The following is a 25,903-nucleotide window of genomic DNA, read 5'->3' as shown; positions in this document are numbered from 1 at the left end:
AGAAATAGTTCCTCTTCTCTTTATTTCAGGAGCCACATTTACATGACAATATGCTAATTATGTTCGTTATCCTCCAAAAAAAAACTTTTATTACCCCTGGAAATAACTGCACCTTAACCGGAAAATGACATGTAACTCTCTAAGGACTACTGCTGTTTCTCTACATTCTTCCCTTTGGCAAACAAGAAAATGTTAATTAAAAGAATGTTCTGGTATTTTTGACAAACGTAGGTTTTTGTATTATCTCTGTGCCCAAAAGAACCCTGAGAAATTTCAATGTTTTTAGCTTTGACCAGACCTGAACCTGAGACAATACTACTCATTTAACACTTTCATTTAACAAGTTCAAATCAGCTAGAATGTAAATCCAGACACAGTCACACATAAGTCAACCCTTGTTAAATATAACTTCGATTATGTCAATAACAAGTTTTGATAAAGTTACAAAAGTTGTCATGAACCCAAAAGAAGAACACAAACACCAAGACACCGTCTACGGAACGCAGCTCTGACTGCATTATAATTGCTCCATAAACTGACACAACAAAACTAAAACAATTCCACTTTCCAAAGTGGAACTACAACAATTTGTTTCTGCAAAAAAAGAAACAAACATTTAGATCAGCCGCCTGATTAACAATAGTGAGTACAACTTCTATGTAAGAACGCACAACTGTTTCAAACTTCAGCCTAACTATATTATTTATATATTATATAGCTTATAAATATATATATATTTATTATATAACTATAGTATTACTATATTACTAAGCATATGACTCACACACAACCTACATCAGCCTCCTCTAATGTGTGTGCACTCTTAAAAAAAAAAAGATGGTTCTACAAGGGTTCAAGAAAATTATTCTATATAGAACCATGAACATTTTTGCATGATTAAAGGGTTCTTTGCTGGCCAAAAGGTTTCTTAAGAATGCACTGTAGATGGTTCTATATAGAACATTTTTGAAAAGGGTTCTTTAATAATAAACTGTCAAGCTTGTAACAATAGTAGAAGCCTTTGTAGTGCTGCATAAATCCCTTTTCAAAAGCTTGTAGAACCAGGTATAGCACATTCTCCATCAATCTGAAGAACCCCTTTTCTTTACTAAAGAAACCTTAAAGAACCACCTTTTTAAGAAAGTATAGTACAAAAACACAGGCCCTTTTTCAGATCCCTCAAACCTAACTTATAAACTTAACTGACAAAATGAAGTAAGCTTTTGAGCAAATGAGAGATACAAGCAGTAAGGATGTAACAATTACAATACAGTACTGAATATTTTAAAAATGAATGTTCAAGTTGATGGAAAACTGTATCTCGGATTCAGCCGTCAATCTGTTCCTAGCATCTCTCATTTGTAGTCTTTCATGTAAACCACTATCAATGATAAATCTAGGCATCTGGATGCAATTTGAATAAACTGGGTGGAGAGAGAAAGAGGCACACACAAACAAGCAGAGTTGCCTTTGGGGCAGTACAGCCCTGCTAATCCACTGTTTCAAAACCAGTGTAGTTCCTGCATTAACTAAACCAGTGTTTCTCAACCCTGTTCCTAGAGGCCCACTGCCCTGCACAATTTAGTGCTTTTCCCAACACTTTAAATCAATAAAGAGCTGTTAATTAGCTGATTAGCTGGATCAAGCGTGTTGGGAGCAGAGGAAACAATAAAAAGTACAGGGCAGTGGGCCACCAGGAACAGCGTTGAGAAACCCTGACCTAAGCCATTACAGCATCTTGTCTACTGGCATGTATAAAATCCTTTCCTAAAGTTTTTTTTGTGATCATGTGCACCATCCACAGCACAAGTCATCTCTGATCAATCAGCTGCATAAAAACAATTAAATACAGCTTCCTATAACCATCAACAAAAATATTAAACAACAGAAAAGCATGCTGTTTTCACTTTGAATGAGATTTGGTGTCTCAGGGCAATTGCACGTTCGCCCTATTAAGGATGAACACATATGGGGGAAAAATGCTAATAATGCTATGATTCCAATCACTGTGCATCCCTAACAAAAACGTAAAAATGTGTACAGCTCTATTTGGATCACTGATCTTAAATGACCCATGGATTTACATGTAACTATTACAACAACTCTGGATGTGAAGATATTTTTCTCTAATGAAACTGTCCTTTAGTCTTGTGCTATCCACTGTTAAGACCATGTGTAATCTAATAAACAGTGTGTTCAAAACTAATAATACAATTATTCATATACATTTAGACTTACTTAGCATGTAGGAGTGGGTCAAATGGAGGATGCTGGGCTCCATAAACATGTTGTATACTGCAAACGTGAAAAGATCAATAAGGTTAGAATACTGACACAAAAAATTTCATTTTAATTCATTTTCAAACAAGTAACCATGAATGGTTTTTGAAGAGTAACACAAAGAGGCTGGGAACATTTATACATCTTTCCTTTGACTAAAAACATAAACAAACTTGATGTAGCTAATATTTCTCTGTCAAACATCAAGCATTCGGAAACCCAATTGAGTTCAAACTATTACAGTGCTTGTTCTATAACATACTTCGAGTTTAATAAGGTTGACTTTTTTAATGTTTCCGAGCTTAAGATCGAATTTCCATATGACATATACATGAATCAGCACAAGTTGTTTTTTTTTTCAAACCAAATATCCCAAACACTAAGCTAGCCAACTACATTGGTTAAATATATAGATACACCGAAGACTTTTTTTTTTAATGGCCAATTCAGATTCTGACTTATTTACAGCAACACTGGCTGATGGACAATTTACTAAGTGATTTACGTTAGCCTGATTTACATTCTGGAACCCAAAGCAATCAGTCAACCTTTATTTAAACTCAGAGTACAGGATTTGAAAATAAAAATTGGTTTGTAAAAACAAATCGCATGCTAAAAAAGTAAGTAAAAAATAAATAACCCAGTAAAATCGCAACAATATAACAACATAATAACAGATCAAATGGGGTGAAATAAATAAAACCTGATTATGAAATAAACAAGGAACAGAAGACGTAAAAAAATAACAAAAACATACCAAAGTTATATTAAAAGTTGGCTAAAATCAAATAAAACAGTTGCAGACTGAGTGGAGGTGGTTAGAGACTAAGAGTTTAAAATGTCGATGTGATGAGTGAAGCTTTACAGTTTACAAATGGCTTACATTATTTACATTATAAAACTGCAACATAGATCTGCCAAAATAAAAAAAATAAACTAGCCCATAACTGCTTGTCTGGAGCAAAATGGAGTCAATTTCAGGCTAATTTTTCTAATGCATTCCTACTTGAAAAGCTAATAATGAAATTCAAAATCAGATGAATCAAAAAGGCAGATTTAAGTATTATAGAACATCAAGAATTATAGGCCAGTGTGTTGAGAAATATATGGCATTTATGTACAGGTCCTGAATGGAAAAAACAAACATTCTCTTAAAGTAAAAATTACTTTACTGTTTTCATTTTGCTTTTGCATTGAATTCACTGGTAAGCATCAGCTGAAACTTGAACCAACAAGAGTTTGTAAAGCATCCTCTATTTACTGATGGGAAGTCAGGTCCACTGATTTTTCATGTCTACATAATGAAATGGTTAACTGAAATCATTCAGAGTGGGTTGGTATAAAATGCTTTGTTCTAGAAAACAGTACCAAATAAGAACTGTTCACAATGGTGCTGATAGGAACCAGACATCCGAGGAGCTTAAGGCCTCGAAAAGCTCCCTCACAGAAACATGTTACACTAACTAGAAACGTTTTTCAATAGATTTCGGATAAAGTCTTTGGATGTTTTAGTCCATTTACTTTAACCCATTCATAGTGGAAGGATACAGATGAGCAGACTAAAATAAAATAAGTCCCCAAAAAAAAAACCTTTTTCCCCCCAGATTTACCCCTATCTCACATCACCAGCACCACATAGCGTTATAAAACTCAAAAACATGGGTACACGGCTGTTTCTGGACAGTAAAATAAACTGGCTATATTGGCGTTGTACACATCAGGACCCCTGGAGTCAATAAGTTTCTCTACAAATGAGCCATTTCACATCAAACCACAAAGAATAACTAACTCTGTGTACATCTCACTCACTGAATAACGCAGAAATTTTGAAAAATCCTTGGAATTCCCATTGAAGCCTGTATGTCAGTGCCGTGCAGTGGGAATGTTTAGTGTGTACTACTGTTGTGCAGTTCTGTGCTACTGAAGTTTACATCCAAATCAGGCCTTTCAGGTCTGCTAGCCACCAACAGGAACCAAGACTGCCCCTCACAACACTGCACTACAGTGTCACTCACATATAACCTTACAGACGAAAGCCTGTTACTGGCTCAGCTGCACGGAAAGCAAATATATATAACGGTTACAGCGAGATTAGCCACTTCACAACTTAGACACCGGCTACTCTCACTAGCTAGCGTTACCCAGCTAACTTCAGAGTGCCTATGAACACGAGTCTGGCTGCCTAACCATAGACACACGAGCTGAGCCCTGATGGCAGACTGCACTTGACAGTGCGAACTTTTCAAATGTATTGTAAAAATATCCTCTGCGCATAACATGTCGTGAAATGAAGAGGCTGAGGCCAACCGAGCTAGTTAAGTTAGCCAGTTAGCATGAACACGTCACTCACCTGCCAGGCACCTTCGCTGTGTTTCTTTTCCAAAATTGCTTTTTACCGCCGTCACTCGACATTTTTGCCGGTCTGTGCGATAGCTCATCAACAGCAGACGGCCTAGAAATAATGTATATAGAGCAAATTGTGTGCAGTATGTTTATTTACACCCTTAGTTTTTTCTTCGTAAACTCAGAAAGCCGCCATGTCGGCGCAGCCCACAGCGAGCAAGGAGCGATCTGATTGGACGGAGTGGCAAAGAGCAGCCAATCAGGAGTGAGTTCTGCAGCGAGTCTGTGGCTTTTGCTGTTTCATTAAAACCTACCAGAGCTCTAACGTTAAAGGGGAAGTTCCACTGGCTTCTCAAAACGCCTGTATAATTCAGTTGTTGTGACACAAACAAAGTCAGCAGGAAAGGTTTGATCTAAAATAATTCTTTGTAGAGAAAGTGGTGCTGATAGGAACCAGGGGTTGTGAGGTCTTCAACGCAAATGTAACTTCTATTTGCTCTCCAAATTGACCAGTGAACTTGCACAAACCTTCTGAGTTATATGTGTAGTGCTGATAATAGTAAACTAATGGTAAAACCAAAAAGAGTACATTTTCTTTAGGTATTATTTTGTGGTAGCACTCCCAGCATGTACCTCTCTGGCGCAAACGGAACTTTAAAAATACGTTTTAGGCCAAAATCTTGCCTCAAGACAATCATAAAACAGTGTCTCCCACACAACATGAAACATATTTGTAACTATTTTGTGTAATAACAGTGATTACTGTGAGATAGCTTTTGAGGGCATTGTATGCTTTAGACATCTGGTTCCTGTCATCACAGAGTAATGCATGATATCAAAGTGACACATGAGATTCCTGTTAAATTGTGGTCAGCAGTGACATTTGTTTTAGGTCAAATTATAAAGGGATTTCATCATCCCTGGTAAGTACTAGCCATTCTCCTTGACTTAAATCATTAGTACTGTACAATAAATCATAGGTCAAATATTAACTCAATGTGGCTTCCACAACAGACTAAAGTCTGCATCTCTTTCACATTAAGTTTCTTGGCAGACTAGGTGGACACACTCACAGCTCTCAAATACACTATATAAACATTCTATAAATGTTTCTGCTAAATCTGTTGGTACAGAGTAATGGATAACACCACGTCCTGGTTCATATATTAAAAATATGTACATGCAAATGAGAACATAAAAAAAGCCTTAATGAATTCAGACATTACATTTTTGTCATGTGATTTTTTTTGCTAATAATAAAATCTAAGCCAGCCCTTACTTAAGACCTTTTTTTAATTTGTTTATTTGTTTTTACTTTTAACAGTAATTAATCCGTTTTCATAGACAGCTGAGGACCAAGTTAAGTTTGTTCTCTTATATAAATCATAGACAAAAATATAGAGTGATCCTAATCGCATCAAATGAATGCCCTGAATATCGGTCTATTCTAATAATCTAATAATCTGTTTTAAACGCCATAAATAAATCAGAAAACAGTAATAATCGTCATCCTGGCAGCGCATTTCTAAGAACAAAGACATTTTATGTGCTATTTAACCATTTTAATTCAGACAATATATAGTTGTCTGTCTTGTATATATATATATATATATATATATATATATATATATATATATATATATATATATATATATATATATATATATATATATATCATGGCCACTGCATAAGTATCTCCATCACATCAAATAAACGCACTAAATAAATAAAATTCACTGAGAAGTCCATTGAATGTTCTTTGGCCCCTCCCACCGCAGGATTACGCGATGACGCAAGCGCGCTCCGGCGCGACCTCTGCTTTATTCAGGAAAGAAGAAACCGCTATGTAAAGTACTGAAGGAGGAAAGGAGAAGAGCTGTGAACGAGAGTCTTTGAACCGCAGAGGGACCGAAGTAGGGTTACTCGCTCTGTTCGACGATGACGTCCAGATAACAAGGGTTTATCTAGCCGTGCCTGCTGGCTTTTCCCCTCGGTGGAGACATGGAGAAGCAGCCGAGGCTGTTGTGCTCGCAGCTCAGTGTGGGAGGCAGAGTGTGCGATGTTACTCTCAGCAGCTCTTTTCTCTCATGGCGGGAGGTGGTGGACAGCAGCAAAAAACGCACTGCTGCCAACGTGTACGGTCCTCTGAAGGCTGGTAAGCTCCAAACTGCCAAACGGCTGCTGAACGTCGCCCTGCTTTTCTTTGTTCGCGCACGTCCTGCTTCCTCCACGTAAAGAGACCGGCAGGGCAGATGCGCGCAGGCTCGGGGCTTCGCCTCGCAGCCTGTTAGACTGTTTTTAATCGCTTACCTTCACGGTCATGACGTTTGAAGACGAGGCTGAATGAAGTTCGCTTACTATTCGAATTGCTGGCTTCTTGTTCCAATTGTCCGTTCCACCTTAAATACTGTAGCAGCACGTTCTGGCGCATGTACAGTCACCAGAGTGTAACTGTTACATTGTTGAAGGTGGAACGGAAAATTCCTGTCATTTTCAGACAGGAATCATCGTTTCTGTGTTATTCTTTTTCTGAATAACACAAATGTGAAGCTGTGTGTTCAACGCTGTTAGGCATTTTCGAGACGGGCCATATTTGCACATGAGGCCTGTTGATTTAGTCCTCAGAGTAGAAGAGGTACCTACCTGTAAACAAGATTATGACTGCATGCAGCTCTTATGAAAAAGATCTATAGATCTACAGAAGTTAATACCGCAAGGATTTCATCAAGATTCCTATAAGAATCTTATGATGAATTCTGACAATTACTGCAAGTTACTGCAGGATACTACACATAAGTAATGTAGATGACCGTAAGACAGGAGTATTATGCAGCACAATGGTAATATTGTGGTTTCTTATAGTTACCGCTGTAGGTTTTTATTTTTTATTTTGGAGAAAGGATGAATCTACACTTACTGCCTTATGTGCTAGAAGTCCTTTCAGGTTTGGAAAGTATGAAATTGAACATAACTTTGCTGACCCAAGGACATGGACTACTATTAGAAGGACAGAAGGACTCTTACTGATAATCATGAGGGATTGAGCTGTGATCTGATGATGTCAATATTGTTGAATGTCCTCTAAGATGGTTGATCTAAGTCATTAGTTCTCATGGATCACTTATTGACTATACTAAAATTAGAGCCTGGGTGAGATTAAGGGATTTTTTTTTGTACTTCTTCCCCGAATGTTTCCGTAAGAAATTACCATTCAGTCTTGCGTTTTTAATCATTGACTAAGAACTCATATTGTGCTTAACGTAATGCAGTAGTACTGTGAAGTGTGGCTGACATCAGTTTCACTTCTGCTTTTCTTGGTGGAACTATACTGCTATTCATGCATTTACCATTACAGAGGACTGTAGGTAAACTCCAGGCCTTACACAGCTGAACAAGACCTCAGCCCTGTTGCACATGACGCACCACAAGCACAGGGATTTGCACGGGATGAGACGTTATTGTGTGTGGGGTATCTAAGCACCAGCTGTCCTCTACCAGGCTTTAAACACAAAATTCCTTAGTTGGCAGTCGTGCAGGTCAGAGTAAGAGTCAAAACAGTAATGTGCACTGCCATGCCACGAGGCTCTGTTGTGATCATGGTGAAACTGAAACTGATCATGAGAGACTAAGAATGACACCCAACAGATTTGATTGCCTTAACCATACGTTATAGATCCAGAACTGCTAGTGTAATGATTTCAGTTTTTTGAAACACAGTAGATTATACTTATGTCATCATAATTAACACAACACTATGTATCAAAATACATACTGGATCACTGATGCACCCTAGTTCACCCCATTGTTGATGCACCCTGCTATCAATGATGAAGACTTGGCATCTAATCAGAGGCAAGTGGGCAGGGAGAGGTGGAGTTTATCCTGTGGACACACCCACCCTCAAATTATAGGGTTCCTGTTTTGAGGTTCTTGTAAATTCGTAGAAATCTCCAGGGTCTTTGGGTTCATTATGTTAGAGCAGTACGGTGTGGTGTGCATTTGAAAAATCTTACTTTTAAGCATGAGCCAAACCAGTCTGTGTGGTATATAATTAGAGAGGACATTTTTAACAGAAAACACTGTAATTTGGTCACTGCTGATCCTTTCACAATGCACTGAAAAATATTACTTTGTATATGAGATGCAACATTAACCTCTAACTTTAGACATTTAGAACTGTGTAATTTCACATAGTGATGCAGGACTGTCTGTATTATTAACCTAAAATACACTTGTCCTTTCAACTCAGTTTTATACTAACACAGTCATTGTACTTTAGAAACTCCTTGTCCAAATTGTCTCATTCAAGTCTAAAGCTGTCTACTCTAATCATATCATATATAACACACAAACACACAATGTATGTATATGTGTGTGTGTGTGTGTGTTGACCCCATGTAACTTTATAATTGATTGAAAATGAAGTTACTCTCTTAATTTGTTCATGTAAAAGTTGACAAGTCCAGTGATCTGAGCTTACATTAAAGAAATCTCACATGAAGCACTGGAGTAGAACAGAGTGGACTCTCTTCACTCTGCAATAGTGCCCTTTTTCTAGAAGCCTTAACAGATCTTTTCCCCAAGGGCAAGGCTGCTTTGGAATTAAATTTCCTTCCTGTAAAAGATACAGTAGTCACCCTACCTTTTGTGAATTTCTTAGAAACTTGGAAAGTCACATGTCTAAAAATCTTTGTCTGCTAAAGAGTGTCAAATCAGATGTGATGCAATGTAAGTTGATGAATGTTCCTGTCCTGTGTTGAGCTATGATTATTGTAGAGTAATAAATGGCATAAGTGGGCCTTTCAGGCTGATGCAGCATTGTCTTTGAAAGGACATGTAAGAGTACATTGTCCTGTGCCATTAGATGATGACATTCTGCTTATTAAGGCACTTAACACCTGCTTACTCTGGCTTGAAGACAGCCATCAATAATATTGGTAATAAAAAGAAATTTATGCCGTCGTATCTCAGTAATAGATCATGGTGTATAATGCTGTACTTTAATGCAGGCATTGACCCGTACACCGTGTCTGCAGTTATGGCAGACAGGCTTTTACATTGTGTACCAGTTTGAAAGAGACTTGTCATATACCTCTTTATTTTCTGCATGCCTTTCAGCGTTCTCCAGTGCTTCCTCTTTCATTTGACAAATGCTATTTTGTTAACGTAACAGGAAGGTATAGAAAGCAATCAGCCCTTTATAACCATGGCTTATTTCTTAAGTGTGACCCCAGCTTTCCTAAAGTCTCACAAGCAATATATTCAGAGACTTTGTTTCCTTTATCTCATTAAAATCTGACCCTGGAGTAGTTGCTGCGCATGCATGTTCGCATTGGTCAGAGTGAAATGGGTCAGCATGTGTAATTGGAGCTTTCTGTGAGCTACTGTGTTTTTTTCACTGTATAACAGAAGCTGCTTTTATTGCTGGACACGCAGTGTGTATTTTCAGAATAATAGTCTGTGACACAAACACAATGATCTACTGATGTGATTTGTTAGGTCATATTCTTGACGATAGTGATGAGAAGTCACGTTATTAACAGAGATTATTAACAGAGTAGTTTAAAAGGAAGAAGTAGTGGCCGGACACTGATGGACGACCGACTGCAGAGCCCTCCTGCTACCCACTTCAGACCAGCTTCCCACGCCCCAGCTGCCACCACCCTACACTGATTTTCTCATGGACTCCTAGCTATTCCTAATACCAATATTACTGCTATTAATATTAGTAGTATAATCACTTGTAGGTAGTTTGACCAGAGGAGGATGGGTCCACCCTGGGAAGCCTGGTTCCTCCCAAGGTTTTTTCCTCAGTTCTGAGGGAGTTTTCCCTTGCCACTGTTGCCCCTGGCTTGCCCACCAGGGGGGTTTTGTAAATTTTTACACTCCTGTTAAAACTTTGTCTTTTCTGAAATTCTGTAAAGCTGCTTTGTGACAACATCTGTTGTAAAAAGCGCTATATAAATAAATTTGATTTGATTTGAGTAGTGGTTTTTGACTAGGCATTAAAGGGCTGATTTTCATGTCTAGCATGAGCCAGTGCCAGCCTGACTCATATCTGTGTTGACAGCCCTGGTGTAATGTGTGCTTAGCTCATCCGCTAAGTAATTTAACCCAGTGCCTGGCATGTTGAGCTCCTCCTAGCATACACAAAGTGTAGAAAGGGACACAAAAGATAGTATTTGTGAAGGGCTACCATCATACCAAGCCAGTGTTTAGCGAAGGCCAAATCTACGCATGGGCCAAACAACATATGTGTGGCTGCTCAAACACAGCTTTGAAAGAGCCTGTAGGGAATTATTAATGTGTTATGTAAGCGTCAGTGATGACCTTAAACCCTCCCTCTGCATGTGCGTGCTGCTGACGTGCCTGCTCCAGCTTGTGTTTCCCCGGTGATGGCTGTCTCGAAAGCCTGGGCTTATGTCTCTGCAAAACCGCAGACCAGGATCAGGCTGTCAACAAAGTGTTTTCAAACCACCACCGCAGATGAGACTCTCCTGTCACTGAATATTTTAGGCTTGCAGATTTGTTCTATTCAGTCTTCCAAGCCGCTTGAATCCCAGGAGGTGCTTGAGAAGTATCCACAACTATTCCTTGATGATCTCCTTGATTGTGATACCGTGACATTTAAGGCTGGGTATTGTTAGCAACTTCGCATAGGGCGATCACAATTTTCAAATTGCAAGAGCTTCAAGTTTTATTATAGCCTATTTTACCATCAATGTTATCTTAATTTTTAAGTGGGGAAATTTAAACTGTCTGTAAGTGAATTAGACCAAACAGAAGCAACCAAACATCCATTACAACCATGCTAATCCGGCAGTCTGGAACACTATGTTCAGTGCTCAAGCCTCCAGCCAGAAAAAGAGGATATGATGGGCTTCTTGAACAAAAAAGGGCCTAGACCTCATTTTATAGAAAATAACCACAAGAAAGTGGTCACAGAATTGGTCAGGAAAATCCCAATTGGATATTTTGTCCAAAGCATTTACCTCTAACGTCATGATGCAGTATATATCATGATTAGGGATGTGCATTTTGACTAATTCTGATATTTGAATATTGGCAAAAGTTAATAAACAGATGGTTAACCAACTATGGGGAAGTGAAAACAATGGTTTAAGGGCTGGAGGTGGAGGCTTACTCTTTTAGCTGATAGCACCAGTGTTAAAAGGATAAACAAATAAGCAGTACAGTAATTCAGCAGCAAGCAGAGGAATACGTGTTCTGTTATTCAAAAAACTGGAGGTTGATAGTTTTCATGTCAGATGAGTAAAGGAGGCGTCAGACATGAGCTGAAACTACAACTGATACAACGCAAATCTTACACAGGGTGTTTTCTTTTCAGGGGTTGATGTGGCAACATGTTAGTTTGTCAGAAATATTTCCATGGTTTCTGGATCTAGATAACAGCTAGAGTAGTTAGCCTAGTTTGCAGTAAAGCCATGCTAAGTCTGTCTTCTCAATCACGTCCTTAAAAGTGCATATTTGGCAACACACTCCCTTTCAGATACACGTGTTCTGGAGTGGTACAGAGTAATATACACCAAATATCATATACCACAAATACAAATAGCGGTGAATATTTTATCTACTATATAGAGACAAAGACACTAAATCACAAAACTAATCACTAAATTCAGACTTTTTCGGAGTATGAACAAGTTGTTTGAGAGAGGCTAAAGTTGGCTTCTTATCCATAGACCGGGAATAAATGTGCATAATGTGACAAGGCTGCACATTTAATTCTTGCTCAGTGATTGCAGTAAGTGCACAGTTGAATAGTTAGCATTCAGTGGTTTTGCTGTGTAATGAGCAGCATGCAGTGAGAGCATTAGGGCCTTACTTTTCAGTGGCTCGGCAGCCACCGTTAATGTTCGCTAACGTTGCTCTGTCCGTTACTTAGTAACAAGAGGCTCTCAGTGCACTTTAATGCTCATTCAGCTGATGTAGTGTAGTTACTAGAAATTATGCATACAGTGTGAAAGACAGTAGTTCCCCTTAAAATCAGTTTCGGCATGAAGAGAAAAATAGCAGTTGTACATAATGGTGCCCTGAAATGCAGATAGTGATCCATTTCAGTCATAGCTTGATTCATAAAAGAAAGTGCAAAATAAGAATTCGGATGCTGGAAAGTAATTGGAGACTCTGTGACCTTTGGACTTTGGGTGGTTTCTGTGAACATCATCTGACTACAGGCTGCTAAATGGTTCCTGGCTCGAATGTACAGTTCAAGGAAACACAACATTTCATTTGTATAGAAATGACCACGCACTTATATTATAAACAAGTGGGCTGTTGTCACAGTAGCTGCTCATGGGCTTTCAACTATAATGGTATTTCAAGTAAAGAGGTCTGTATTGTTTTACATTTACAGCATTTAGCAGACCCTCTTATCTAGAGCGACTTACAATAAGTAATTTAGTGTTTTCCAGTGCTGGGAAACCCACCAAAATTATTGTCCATGGTAATTGACCTTGTGACACATTGAAACGGCTGAAAACACTGGAGCATTGCTTTTAATTAACAGAATATTTCTGTAGTGAACAGGGCTGCTGACAGTAAGAGACACCATGGGGCACTGTCTGAGGCCTGTGTCCAAGAAATATATGAGGAACTAGTCCAAATACTCTTAATTCATTGCAGTCTGTTCCATTAAAGTTGCTGCTGCTGCTGTAACTGTGCTAAGTGATGACAGAAAAATTCCAAGTCTCTACACCAATAATGCTGCGGCATTGCAATCTTTAACTCATTCATTTTTTAGCTGCTTTTGGAAAAGGTGCAAAGTGCTTTTAATTAATCATTCTCATAAAAGGCTGAATGCATAAAGCTACAGTAGTTGCCTCAGCAGGTCTTCTAAAACCTTTTGCCCCAGTAATTCCTGACAGTTCTTGCAAGTCTAAGCAGGAAATGTTGTGACTTATGTATGAGGTAAACTATCGCCATGTTATCATTCATGTTTTTGAAATGACTGCAGATCTTCTTCTTTACTGGAAAGCTGTATATATGGTGCGCTTATGCTGCTAGACTTGTACAACCAGCCAAACATTACATTTCAGAGCAGTTAAAATGAGCAACAACTTGTTCTTTGTCCTTCACACCTGGATGGAATGACCTGTTTTGTGTGGCATGATAGCTGGTGGCTTTTTCCTTTGTCTTCTCCTTCTAACAAATATTTGTGCTCATTGGTAAAGCAGGGAGTGCCAGAAAGTTGGTGCTGGAGAAGGCAAAAGTTTGAGATGATTCGGCCTGACAGATCTTCTCTTCACCATTTGAAGTACTCACTCAAGGCCATGTGTTACAACATTTACATTTATGCCATTTGGCTGACGCTCTTATCCAGAGTGACTTACAATTTGATCATTTTACACAGGTAGGCCAAGGTGGTGTTAGGAGTCTTGCCCAAGGACCCTTATTGGTATAGTGTAGGGTGCTTGCCCTGGTCGGGGATTGAACCCCAGTCTACAGTGTAGAAGGCAAAGGTGTTAACCACTACACTATCCACAACTTTCGTTAGTTGTTTCGTAAAACTTTCGTAAAGTTTCGCTTATCTCCATGACAGACCAAAAAACTCTGATTTGCATGATGATTATGCAAATTTTAAATTCAAAAACGGAGCCTGATAGACACATTCAAATGTGTTTTTGCTGCGTAACGTCTCTGAAGTTTTTGTAAGGCCTTTTTTTTTAAAGACTAGTTTATCTTTGTTTTGTAAAATATTATAGTATCTTCAAAATTATTTATTTTTCAGTCCAACTTTATAGTTTTGCCTTTAAAAAAAAAACTCTGATAACTTGATTTAATAATCAAAATAATTGGCAGATTAGTTTAATATTCCAGTATTGTAATCAGCAGTGACAGTCCTGTATTGACAGTCCTATATTTTAACCACTGCTCTTTCTTTTCTTCTTCTCTTCTTCTACATTTTCCACCATTCGAGACCAGATACTCAGAGAATCAGCAGGAGGTGAATTTGTTAATGGACCCCACTGAACTCACTGTGAAAAAGTAACTAGAGTCCACCGGAATGTCGACTATTGTTTTGGCATTTCCGCTAACCCAGCTTTACAGGCCTTATTTGTTATGACTCTTTATCACTGACTCCGGGAGCAGCTTCAGCAGAGCACACAGAAAAGAACAATGAGAATATAAACAATAAAATATAATCTTTTATGAAAGCATTTTTAGTTTCATGTAAACTCTAAAGTGGTATGTGACCTTGTGGCTTGAAGGGGAATTCCAATGATCTTTCAAAAATTCTAACTAATTGAATTGTTGCAATGTAAACAAGGTCATTCAGAGTGGTTTGATGCGAAATGTTTCATTGTAGAAAAACTTAGTTGGATTACTTTACAGTGGTGCTGATAGGATCCAGGGCTCATAATGTCTACTACACCTTCTTCTTCTTTCGGCTGCTCCCTTTACGGATCATCTGCCTCCATCTTGCCCTATCCACTGCCTCCTCTACTTTCACACCAACCATCTCCATGTCCACCTTAACTCCATCCATAAACCTTCTCTGAGGTCTACCTCTTCTCCTTCTACCCGGCAGCTCCATCTCCAACATTCTTTGCCCAATATATCCACTCCAACATTCTTTGCCCAATATATCCACTCCAATATAACCATTTTAGTTACTCTCTAAAATAACTAGTTACTATCTAGTTACTATCTAAATAAACTCTTCTGAGTTTTAATATGTGATGTTAATTACATAGAAGGAACTGACACGCACTGCACTACTGTGGGTAGTTTGAAAGAAGGTTTCTTCAGGGACTATTTTGCAGTACAACTCCTGGCATTAACCTCCAGGTTGGGAATGTGTTTTTAAACATACATTTTACACCAACATGTTATCATAAAACTATTTAAAACAATGTCTCAGGAATCAGGAAATATATTTGTAACCATTTACATGAGGGAGTGTTTAGAGGCATTAAAGTCATCTGGTGTCTGGGTCTTATAACAAACACTGTGAACTTTTCTGACTCTGTTTCACTTGAATGAAACATTTAATAACAAACCATCCTGAATTATTTAGTTTCCATCTCAAAGACTTAATTATGCAGAACTGTTGAAAAATCTGTGAAATTTTCCTTGAATGTGCTACTTCTTAATAAAGAGGTTTTGGAAAATACGCTACATTTTAGCTCTAGTGATATTTTTGTCCATTAAGTTTCTCATAGCTTAGGGTCACAGAATAATACAACTCGTGGGCTGGAGGTTAGGGAACTGGTCCTGTGACTGGAAGGTTGCCGGATCAATCCCCAGTGTTGACAGTCCATGACTGAGGTGTCCTTGAGCAAGACACCTAACTCCCAATTGCTCCCCGGGCGCCATGCATATGGCTGCCCACCGCTCTGGGCAAGTGTACTCACGGCCCCCTAGTGTGTGTGTATGTGGTGTTTCACTTCACGGATGGGTTGAATGCAGAGGTAGAATTTCCCCGTTTGTGGGATTAAAAAAAGTATGACTTAATCGGAATGAGACAGACTAATTTCTTTTCTGAGTGGCTGACTTATATTAACCTAATATATCTTTTTTTTCCCCGGTTTTCTCACGTTTATTTATGTTCAGTTAGATAGGTCTACTCCAGTCACAGGGCACATTTTAATTCATGCCCAACTCTGATTGCAGTACATTATATTGGAAGAGGCACTCAGCATCCTCGAATTAATTATTCATATAAAAGGATGAATGTGTGAAGTTGCACTGGTTGCCTCAGCAGGCCTTCTAAAACATTTTGTTTCCATTAGTTCTGACAGTTCCCACAAGACTGAACAGGAAGTATTGTGACTTATAATGTAAGCTATGGCTTTGTTATTGTTTATGTTTTTGAAATGGCTGCAGACCTTGGTGGAAATTAAAATAGTTTGGCTTCAAGCATCTTCAGTGGGGAAAAAAAACACAAAGGCTAGATTGTTCGTCAGTAAGACCTTGACCTTGCGGCATCTGCATAGGATCAATCTCGTATTACTGTTATTCCACTGAACCCATTTAACACCATGTATCATGATACAGTTAATGAAATTGTAGCCAGGGACAAAAAATCTCTTAACATGAATGCTTGCCTCTTAAGACTGGCTAGGCTCCTTTAGTTTCTCAGTCAGAGCTTCTGTGTAATACACTTCTCAGTGGTTAGTTTTGAACGCTTGAGACGACTTTCAAGACCTTTAAGAGGGCTTAACAACTTCAATATGATATAAGCTGTAACTGATCTTGTGCAGTGTTGAGTGCAAGAGCAAATAAGGAAGGAGGCCGTTTTAATTGTAGTCTTCCTAGAGATAAGCAAGAGTAATGTTCTTAGACTTTTGTTTGAGAACTTTGCACAATATTGAGGATGTTACTCAACCTTGTACAACAATCAGTTGAAATTTGCCTTTCAGTGAATCTTTAGTGATTTGTTGGGAGCTTTTATGATGATAATGCAATTTTTAATTTAGCGCCATTTTACAGCATTATCATTTTTATGCTCTGAAGCTTTGACAGCTAATGTAGTATCAGCTGATTTATTCATGAATATGCATTTTAGGGTGTGACGGTGTTGAGGTTCCAAAATGGATGCAGGGGCTATGCAAATGAACAGACTGGAAGTGCAGTGATAGGCAAAATGACCTGTTTTTGTTCTTGTTTTCTTTTGTTTATGTATTTTAAATGCATGTTTTTTAATGCCAATTAGAAAGAGGTGCAGTTACTCTGAAAATAGACACAGTACTGAATACACAGCAAGAGAAGTTTGTTGTTAAAAGCGAGCCTCTCTGTCTTCACTTAAAAAGCATATTTTACTCATTTCTTAGGATGTCCTTTGTTTTTTCTGTTTAGCAGGGTTTCTTTCACTTTCACTTTAGACTACATATTATCTGCTCTTCTCCTATGAAAAAGCATGTAAAGTTTATTCACCAAATTCATTTAAAATGTGTGTAAATGGCAAAAAATTTTCAGTGCGCTACTGTACTCGTTTCTACATTTTATCAGAATATAAACAATAAAATGTAGTCTTTTATGAAAGCATTTCTAGTTTCATGTAAACTCTAAAGTGATATGTGAATCTGTGACTTGAAGTGAGCACTGATTCTTCAAAAATTCTAACTAATTGAATTGTTGAAGTGTAAACAGGGTCACTCAGAGTGGTTTGATGCAAAGTGGTTCTTTATCAGTGATAGCATTTTTTTAATGCTTTCATCCTTTTTAAAGAAGTCTGATAACTCGATTAATTGTCAAAATGGTACTATTTAATAAGTACTATTCACTTATTAAAGTTATTGATAGTGACCCTACTAAATAATCATTTCAATTTATTATTCAATCAATCTGAATTAATCAATCTTTCTTATTTTAGCAGGCAGCCATTGTGTGCCGGTGTGTGAGATCATAGCCATCCAGGAGACGGAGGAGGACTGTCCAAGCACAAATGTGGGGAAATGGCAGAAAGTCCCTCAAAACCCAGCTGGGTCTAACCAGCACGCTTTCACAGGTAGGCAAGTACGCATGCCTGCATGCTTTACAGAGGGAATTCTGCTCGTACTGTTATATGATAGTGGAATATACCCAGACTTGCAAGGGAACTCGTGTTCATTTGTGTCTGACAAGAATATAGAGATTCGCTGAAAGATAGAAAGAGATACAAGTCACCTTTTACCCAGTTTCTGGAGTCTGTACAGTTTGAATGTAATTGTATTACCTTCTTTGTCCTTCCCGCTGTAGTGTCCTATGTGGAGAGGACTCTGAAGCACCGCTGGCGGTGCAGTGAAGTCACCCTCCATTGCCCTGATAGGAAGCTGTGTCTGCAGTGGGTCCAAGCCATCCGGGAGCAACTTGCGCTATTGAGTATGTCCTTAAATCTTTTTTTTTTTTTTTTTAAACACAGAACATGTGTACCATAATAAAAATGGTTACATTTGCATTCATTTTATCATTTAGCAGTTTATTTATTTATTTATTTATTTATTTATAATGACTATCCCATTCAATCTGAGCAAATGCTATCTTTTTTCAGCACAAGTAAAATGTGCAAAAAACGTTTGGAATTTTACATCATGTTGGAGTCTTTGGCTGGTTGTGCTTTAGTTAAAGGTTATCTAAAGTCACTGACAGCTTGAATCGAGCATTGTGTACAGACAAAATATGCATAGACTGTACAAAAGCAGTCGTTCCAGTTGACCTGGTACAACATAGGTGCTTGGACATTACACATGAAACACAGCTCTTATAGACAGCTCTGTCTACAGACAATTTCCAATGAAGTTGTTTCATTAAAAGCAACACCCTGCATGCTTGAATATTGAGCAAACACGCTGAGAAACTGTGCTACAGCAGCTTTCCACCCCACTGTGCCCTGAAACCAAAAACAAGCGGAGATGTACAGGGGTAGGAGAATATTGTCTCTCTACAGCCTGTTACAAAGACAGTTTTAAAAATCTGCATATTAACATTTAGATCTTGTAATTCTGTTGAGTTACACAGAGTCAATTCAACAAATACCGATTTATGCACCACAAATGTCAACTTTTTTGCCTCCATTTTGTTAGCCCATATGTGTTCATCCATGTTGGGGAAGGGCCTAAAGACACAGTGTATACCTGGCAGGAATATAATGTGAAGGCCAAATGTTTTCAAACAGTTTTCTGTCTGACTGCCACAACGTCAGCAACGCTTTGCTACACAAGCAGACCCTCGTTCACCGTCAGCTATGTTCATTAGCGTGGTTGTGTATGCTAGGCTTATGGTATCAGGTGGTGTTGGGATATGGTGCATTTTTTTGAGTACAAGTTAAAGCACAGTACTGGATACTTTTAGTGCACTACTTCAAATACTTTCATTATATTTAATATGCCAAGCCAGCAGCCTGCCTCAAACGAAGAAAAACTTTCTTTTTAGCCACAATGACACAGTAGTGCAGTGCGTGTCAGTTCCTTCTATTCACCACATTGTTTGTTCTGAGACCTTCCCCCGACTGCAATTGGTGCTTATTACCACATCATTTCTCCTGAGGTTCGTTCCAAATTGGGACCATCTGACTTGGGAGGTGTAGATTTAAAGCATGAAGTGAGGGCAACCTCTGAAGAGAGTTCATGTTAGGATAAGCAGTGTAGTTTTCTCAGCCAATCTGAAGAGCTGAACTGGAATTTGGTTCATCTTTTAGACATTTTTTGCTTTTGAAATAATCTTACTTCATTGCCATTTTATCTATTGACATGATCATATTCCTTGTTTGTTTTCTAATTCTTAAGAAATGGCCTATTATACTGTCTCATACTCTGTGAAATGCAGAATTCTTTTATGCAAAGATTAAATACCATTTATTTAGGGACTTGATGCAAACTTTGTCTGAAAAACTGGCCTAGAGTGTCCTGTTACATTTTTAGGGGTTTTATTCAAGCTTGTCACATTTTCATATAGTTTGTTAATGAAAACTTCATGGAGTTGTTGTCAAGCTGAAGATGCAGTTGTTCAACAAATTGAACCTGTTGGTTAATGACCATCCCTGACTTCCCCTTCCCTATTTGCAGCTATCCGACCGAAGCGTTTGCTGGTCTACATAAATCCCCATGGAGGAAAACAACGCGGGAAGAGGATTTACGAGCAGAAAGTGGCCCCAATCTTTTCCCGCGCCTCCATCACCACCGATGTGATTGGTGAGCGCACATCAGACGCCTACATTAACATTTAAATAAAAAATGAGCATTCATGCTCTGCAAACAGATCTTTGTTGGCAAATAGCCCTGCCTGCCAAACATGCCCAAGGATATGATTTTGTTTACAGGTCTGTATATCACTGAAGCTACTGATAATGGGTGCCCTGATAGTCAATAAACATGGAATGCTTATTCATCAGGGTTTTTGGTAGGGGGAGGGATCTAGATCAAAGTGGATTATTGGCAACACATAAAGCTCATATAACAACGTAAGAGCCAAGGCTTATTCCGCAATGGCTTATGGGTGTCTTTTTTTTATCACCATGCTGGCATTTAAAGAATGGTAAACCACATGTGTGCCTGAACAAATACCATTCAAACAAAAGTGTTAGAGAAAGCAAGCAAGCTGCCTGGCAGACTCTTTAATAAGCTCCATATATCTCCTTCGGCGTATACAGTCATCATCGTCTGCAAGAGGCCTTCTGCTAGCCATCCATTTCAAGGACACCCCAGTACGTTACAATCTCTTGTCAGTCCTGACAGGCTAGGCCTTGTAATGAAATGGGCTCGAGAATGTTTTTAGCCGTGGCTTCAACTATCATCTGATGTAGCATGATCGATTGTCTCCATCAAACCACTAGCGAAGTAGCAATTTAACTAGCAGATGAAGATAATGATGTTTTTCTCCTGACGCCCAGCCTCCCAGCCCACATCAGCATGCACGGTTACGATGACTTTGCCTTTGTTTCCATAGTTACGGAGCGCGCAAATCATGCCAGGGACCACTTGAAGACGGAGGCTGATCTGAAGAAGTATGATGGGTGAGTTGGAGTCAGCGGAGATCACAGTAGGCATGTGGCTGCTCCTTAATTTGCTCAGCGAGGAAATCGTTCCTCTGCAGCAAAGACTAGATTAACATTTCAATGCGCATCAGTCTGTTGGCACTCTGACTCTGGTTGGCAGCATAGGAAACTGCTGTGGAGAGTAAAATGAGCTTTGATGATGACCACACGGTATGTGCATTGAAGTGAGACCGGGAGCCAAGAACTACTGTTTCTGAATCAGGGCTTTTATTTAGGCAGATCGCAAGACAGCAGGGAATACTCCAGAGAAAACTGTTCCTAGACCAGTGCTTTAATAATAATGTTACCCTAGAGCAACACTGATTTTCCCAGATATTTAGTGGAATACAAGGCAAGAATTAAGTGCCCTCTCTCTAGGAAAGTTTACCTGTTTTGCTAGATATTTTTTTTCAGTGAGTAGCTTTTTTAAGCCCCACATACTACAATAGGGGTGCCTAACTCTGGTTATGGAGGACTGCAAACTTGCACAGCGTTGCTATTTCCATGTTAAAAACACACCTAATTTAAGACCTTTTGTAAATGATTTTTTCAGTGCAAAACAGATGCCTATTCAATACTTGATATAATTATTGGGTTGATATCAGCAGAAAATTCTGTATTGTATTTAAAAGCGGGAAAATAATGTCTGATCCAATCCTGTAACAAATCTGACCTGAAATAAAACATACACACACAATATGTGATTTTATTAGCTGGTTATTTGGTCCTGTGGGCTAGTAAGGTGTTTGAGTAATTTGAGCACCATGGACTACTTTTAGATGCTCATATTAAGAAGTGCTTCAATTGAAAATAGCTCATTTTAAAGTTTAGCAGTCTAAAAGAAAAAAATATAGGGTTGGAATCAGGCGATTCTCAAGGTTTCAGTGCCAATATTGGTATTGGAAAAGAAAAAGTGGTATTGTGCCATCACAGTTTAGACCTGATTACAGGTTAGAGTTCAACTATAAATGTAACTATAAATATAAATGATTACAAAAAGGTTTAGTAGATGTGTAAACTCTCCACAAGTTATCAAATGTCAGGAAAAAAACATTTCCAGCTGGCCAGCTCGGATGTGCTTAATACTTTAAACAAAAAGTGGCATTGTGCCCAGTGAATAGTTTTTTTTTTTTTTTTTTCTTTATCCTGTCCTATTTTTTTCTTGTGGTTTATTTTTGTTCCCTGATATTGACCTGCAATGTTTGTGTGGGTTTGTATACCAAAACCAGCCCTTACTCGGTGTAATTGTATGTATGTTAATGGGTGGGGCTGAACTGCTCTAGGCTGAATAAGTGGATATTTGACATCAGAAAAACAGTGAATTCAAAACGGCTGTTTTTGCAGCTTAGTGTCCATATATGGACTGTATGGGCTGGGGAGTGAATGGGATTTTGGAACTTTAATGGTGATCACACACTACATTAAACTTATTTCAAATAAGTGAGAAACATAATATCGGCCCTGGAAAGTTTTTCATAATATTGGCCCTGGAAAGTGAGCTCTATGAGGAACATGCACTAACTTTGAGAAGACATTACTTGTGAATGTGTTGATTCTAAATGCTTTAAATGAAAATTGCAGGGATCTCTTTTGGCTTAAAGGTTACTTAACTACCAAAAAAGAGAGATGGAGATAGAAAGAGCTCTTTGTTGATGTTGTATGGATTGAAGTATGTTGGAGCATGAAAATCATCATGTCTGTACTAAACTAACCAGGACCGTGTGATTGGCAGGGTGGTTTGTGTTGGTGGAGATGGCATGTTCAGTGAAATCATGCATGGCCTGATCTCCCGGACGCAGTGCGACTCCGGGGTGGACCAGAGCTGTGCAGATGAGACGCTGATACCTTGCGGACTGCGCATCGGCATCATTCCTGCAGGTGAGCTCGCTGCACTCACAGATTTAGTTTAGTTGGGGGAAAAAAAGTATCTGCAGACACCAGCTCTTTCATTTTTCTTGTTTTTCCTGTTAGTCAACTACAAAGAAACGTCCTCTGACAGCATGCCTGTGAGGCCCGAAGTATCCATCACTTGCGATTCCATTACAGACCACATGCTGTGTGACATTTTCCAAATCATCATAAATTCCACAGCTGTGACGTGCATTACCCAGCCAGGGCCTGGCTGCATGCTGGCAAATGATCAGAGGAGATTACAGTTTGGCTCTCCAGAGAACAGCCTCTTGTCTATACACTACAAACAGAAATGTATTCTGTCTAGTTACAGTCATATCTTGCTTGAAATGTTGAGTGATTACAGCAAAACTATCGATTTCGGTTTCCTACTGAAAAAGGAAGGAGGTGAAAGAGGACAATTGTTCATGTGGTTCTTGTTTTTTTGCCATTTTTGATTTTTTTTTTCCTGCTTTAGCAAATCTTTAAAAAGTCAAAACATTTTTAAGATCATAAATATCTTATTTTTTACTAGTAGAGGTATTGTATTCTAACATGACAGCTAAAGACCGTTTGAAGAGAGTCATTATATAGGCCCTGTGCTGAGAAACTGACTAGTGATAAAAAGCCAGAGAATAGCAGGGCTGATAAAGTCTAACACACTGAAAGTGCTATGCCAGGATAATGAAACCTCAAAGCGATTTGTGTTTTCAATCATGTCTACTTGAATAAAATGATATATGCCATACTTGAGTTTTTGCATGTAATCATGCATTGGAAATGGCTGTTTATTTAACATATTGGGGAAAGAAATGTAAGCCTTTTACAGGAAACCTTTACCTTTATATTCACTCAGAAAACTAGCAAAGCATTTCATTTGACTGGGTGTTGAAACTTTTGCCTGTGGCTGTGCATCATAAGGAAAGTTATTACTCATAAAATTAACATAAGCTTATAAGCTTGTAGCTAACTACACTCAATTTCATGGAGGAGTCCATGTTTTTTCCCCCTCTTTAGCTCAAACAGAGGTTGAAAATGCTGTGCTGCTCAGATTTTCAGTTTCCACGTTACATCAGGCACATCGTTAAAAAAAAGAGTTTGAATTTGCTTTTAAAAATTGTGCAGCAACCATGTTTTCACCATGGCTGATTAGGGCAGATCTCAGTACATTAGTCCTGCTGTTTAATGTTCATGCTGATGATTTAGTAATCATTGAAACAAGGCCATGAACTAAAAGGAAGCAATGAGTATGGAGTGCCTTTTGGCCACACTAAATTACTGCACTTAATAGTCCACAGCTTATCAAATCATGTTTTAAGATTTCAGGTTGCAATAGCAACAAGGCAGTGCCAAGCACTTTACAGGGGTTATTAAGTCCCTGCTTTTTATCATCAACTCTATCAGCCTGTATTCTACAGTTTTGCTTACTTGGCACCTTATCTCCAGTTGTACAGACACACACGAGCCAAAATGAACCCTGGCTCCATGGCTGTTCCTTGTCATGCTTCTTTTTCCTTTTATTATTAAATACAGTACTTGGAGTAGATGCTGGAAAAAAGTTAGCGAGAGAGAGAACAAATACTTAAGCATCAAATCTTTCTTTATTGATCTGTTTGGCTGGTTTTATCAGTAACAATTGTGACCATAGCTCAAACAAAAAGACCATTCTTTCTTTCTTTTGATTGCTTATTTATTAGTTTAAATGCAGAATAGTGGAATGCAGAAATAGACCACAAGGTGGGCTTTACAGATGGTGCTAGCTCTGTGCTTATTTCTACCTACACTGGGCTTTATATAAGTAATTTTAGAAGGAAGAATTTGATTACCAAGCAGTGTGCAGCAGGACGAGAGAAGGAGGAACTCATCTGAAATCTCATCTCTGAAAATGGCAGAGCCACACTGCTAAAAGTGCTCTCCTGCATGCCTCTGTGAGTCAGCTAAAATGTTTTCAGTGCAGAAAGATCTTTTTTGCTCTCACAGAAGTGGGGAGCCAAAAAAATCCCATCCGCTTCTAATATTGGCTTCAAATTTGTTTTGATTGCAGGTTCAATTGTTGTGGTTTCTCCTCTGCACAGGCCTAATTTGAGAGAGAAAATCTGATCTTCATATTTTAACTCTCCATTTATTAAGCTGGATATTTAAATTCGAAGCCCTGAGCTGTGAAATCTGTTTGTGAAACAGGTTCGACTGACTGCATATGCTATGCGACGGTAGGCTGCAACGACCCTGTGACCTCAGCACTGCACATCGTGGTGGGTGAGTAGGCATGTATGCACCATCCTCAACACTACCTGTTCTACAGATCTATCAGTCGTCGCTTTCTTTGCTTAACCACATCGCAGGTACAGTACCCCATGCTCTATTAATAGATGAATAGTGACTATTTCATTTTAACACCTGTCATTGCTGAGTATGGAACAGTTGAGATGTAGCCGACAGAACTGGACTAGGCCACATACCATGCATTTATACCCATACTTAGCATAGCTAAAGTTTGAGGTTGGGATACAACATTGCTGTCAAGTGATATCATTCATGCTTTGCTGTCCAGCAACAAATGCACTACAAGTGAACATGTTCTACTGAGTGGTTCAAAAACAAAAGTAATGTTCACAGAACAATCCAGCTAAAATGTTTGGAAGCAAGTTTTCATACAATGTGTACCAACTTTCAAAAAGCTTTAACATTCCCCCAGCAAAGAACGGTTGTTTTTCATTACTATTGCATTTAGATTTTGCTTCAAAATGTTGTGCTGTTCTCTTTGTGCTAGCATTGAGTAATTCATTTTAGTTAGTTTTATTTCATGAACAGTAACAACTCTTAAACTGTTGAACACTGTGGACGTAAATATTATAAACTTGCACCAAATGGTATTTTAGATGCTTTGTTCAGTACTTTAAGTAGGACTATCAC

The 25,903-nt window shown here is 38.6% G+C and overlaps 2 protein-coding genes across 4 annotated transcripts in view; one reads left to right on the top strand and one right to left on the bottom strand.

The window, feature by feature from the left end:
- The window catches only part of tbc1d22a (TBC1 domain family, member 22a), a 211,767-nt gene extending 206,880 nt beyond the window's left edge, over positions 1 to 4,887 (bottom strand). For both annotated transcript variants that reach the window (XM_017697029.2, XM_017697028.2), the window contains exons 1-2: positions 4,631 to 4,887; positions 2,239 to 2,295 (exon numbers count right to left, since the gene is read on the bottom strand). In XM_017697029.2, coding sequence (XP_017552518.1) covers positions 2,239 to 2,295; positions 4,631 to 4,692 — 119 coding nt within the window. In that variant the 5' untranslated portion in view covers positions 4,693 to 4,887. The remainder of the gene's footprint in view (positions 1 to 2,238; positions 2,296 to 4,630) is intronic.
- A 1,519-nt stretch (positions 4,888 to 6,406) lies between these two features.
- Positions 6,407 to 25,903, top strand: part of cerk (ceramide kinase) — a 29,787-nt gene continuing 10,290 nt past the window's right edge. The window contains exons 1-7 of one of the 2 annotated variants that reach the window (XM_017697026.2): positions 6,407 to 6,778; positions 17,966 to 18,097; positions 18,328 to 18,450; positions 20,133 to 20,258; positions 21,013 to 21,079; positions 22,833 to 22,978; positions 25,172 to 25,246. In XM_017697026.2, the coding sequence (XP_017552515.1) occupies positions 6,625 to 6,778; positions 17,966 to 18,097; positions 18,328 to 18,450; positions 20,133 to 20,258; positions 21,013 to 21,079; positions 22,833 to 22,978; positions 25,172 to 25,246 (823 nt within the window). In that variant the 5' untranslated portion in view covers positions 6,407 to 6,624. Of the gene's footprint in view, positions 6,779 to 17,962; positions 18,098 to 18,327; positions 18,451 to 20,132; positions 20,259 to 21,012; positions 21,080 to 22,832; positions 22,979 to 25,171; positions 25,247 to 25,903 lie in introns of both variants that reach the window. The other variant, XM_017697025.2, reaches the window with a different exon arrangement.

This window comes from Pygocentrus nattereri, chromosome 1 (genome assembly GCF_015220715.1).
Source record: "Pygocentrus nattereri isolate fPygNat1 chromosome 1, fPygNat1.pri, whole genome shotgun sequence".
NCBI lineage: Eukaryota > Metazoa > Chordata > Actinopteri > Characiformes > Serrasalmidae > Pygocentrus > Pygocentrus nattereri.
This window is presented reverse-complemented; position numbering and strand designations above follow the sequence as displayed.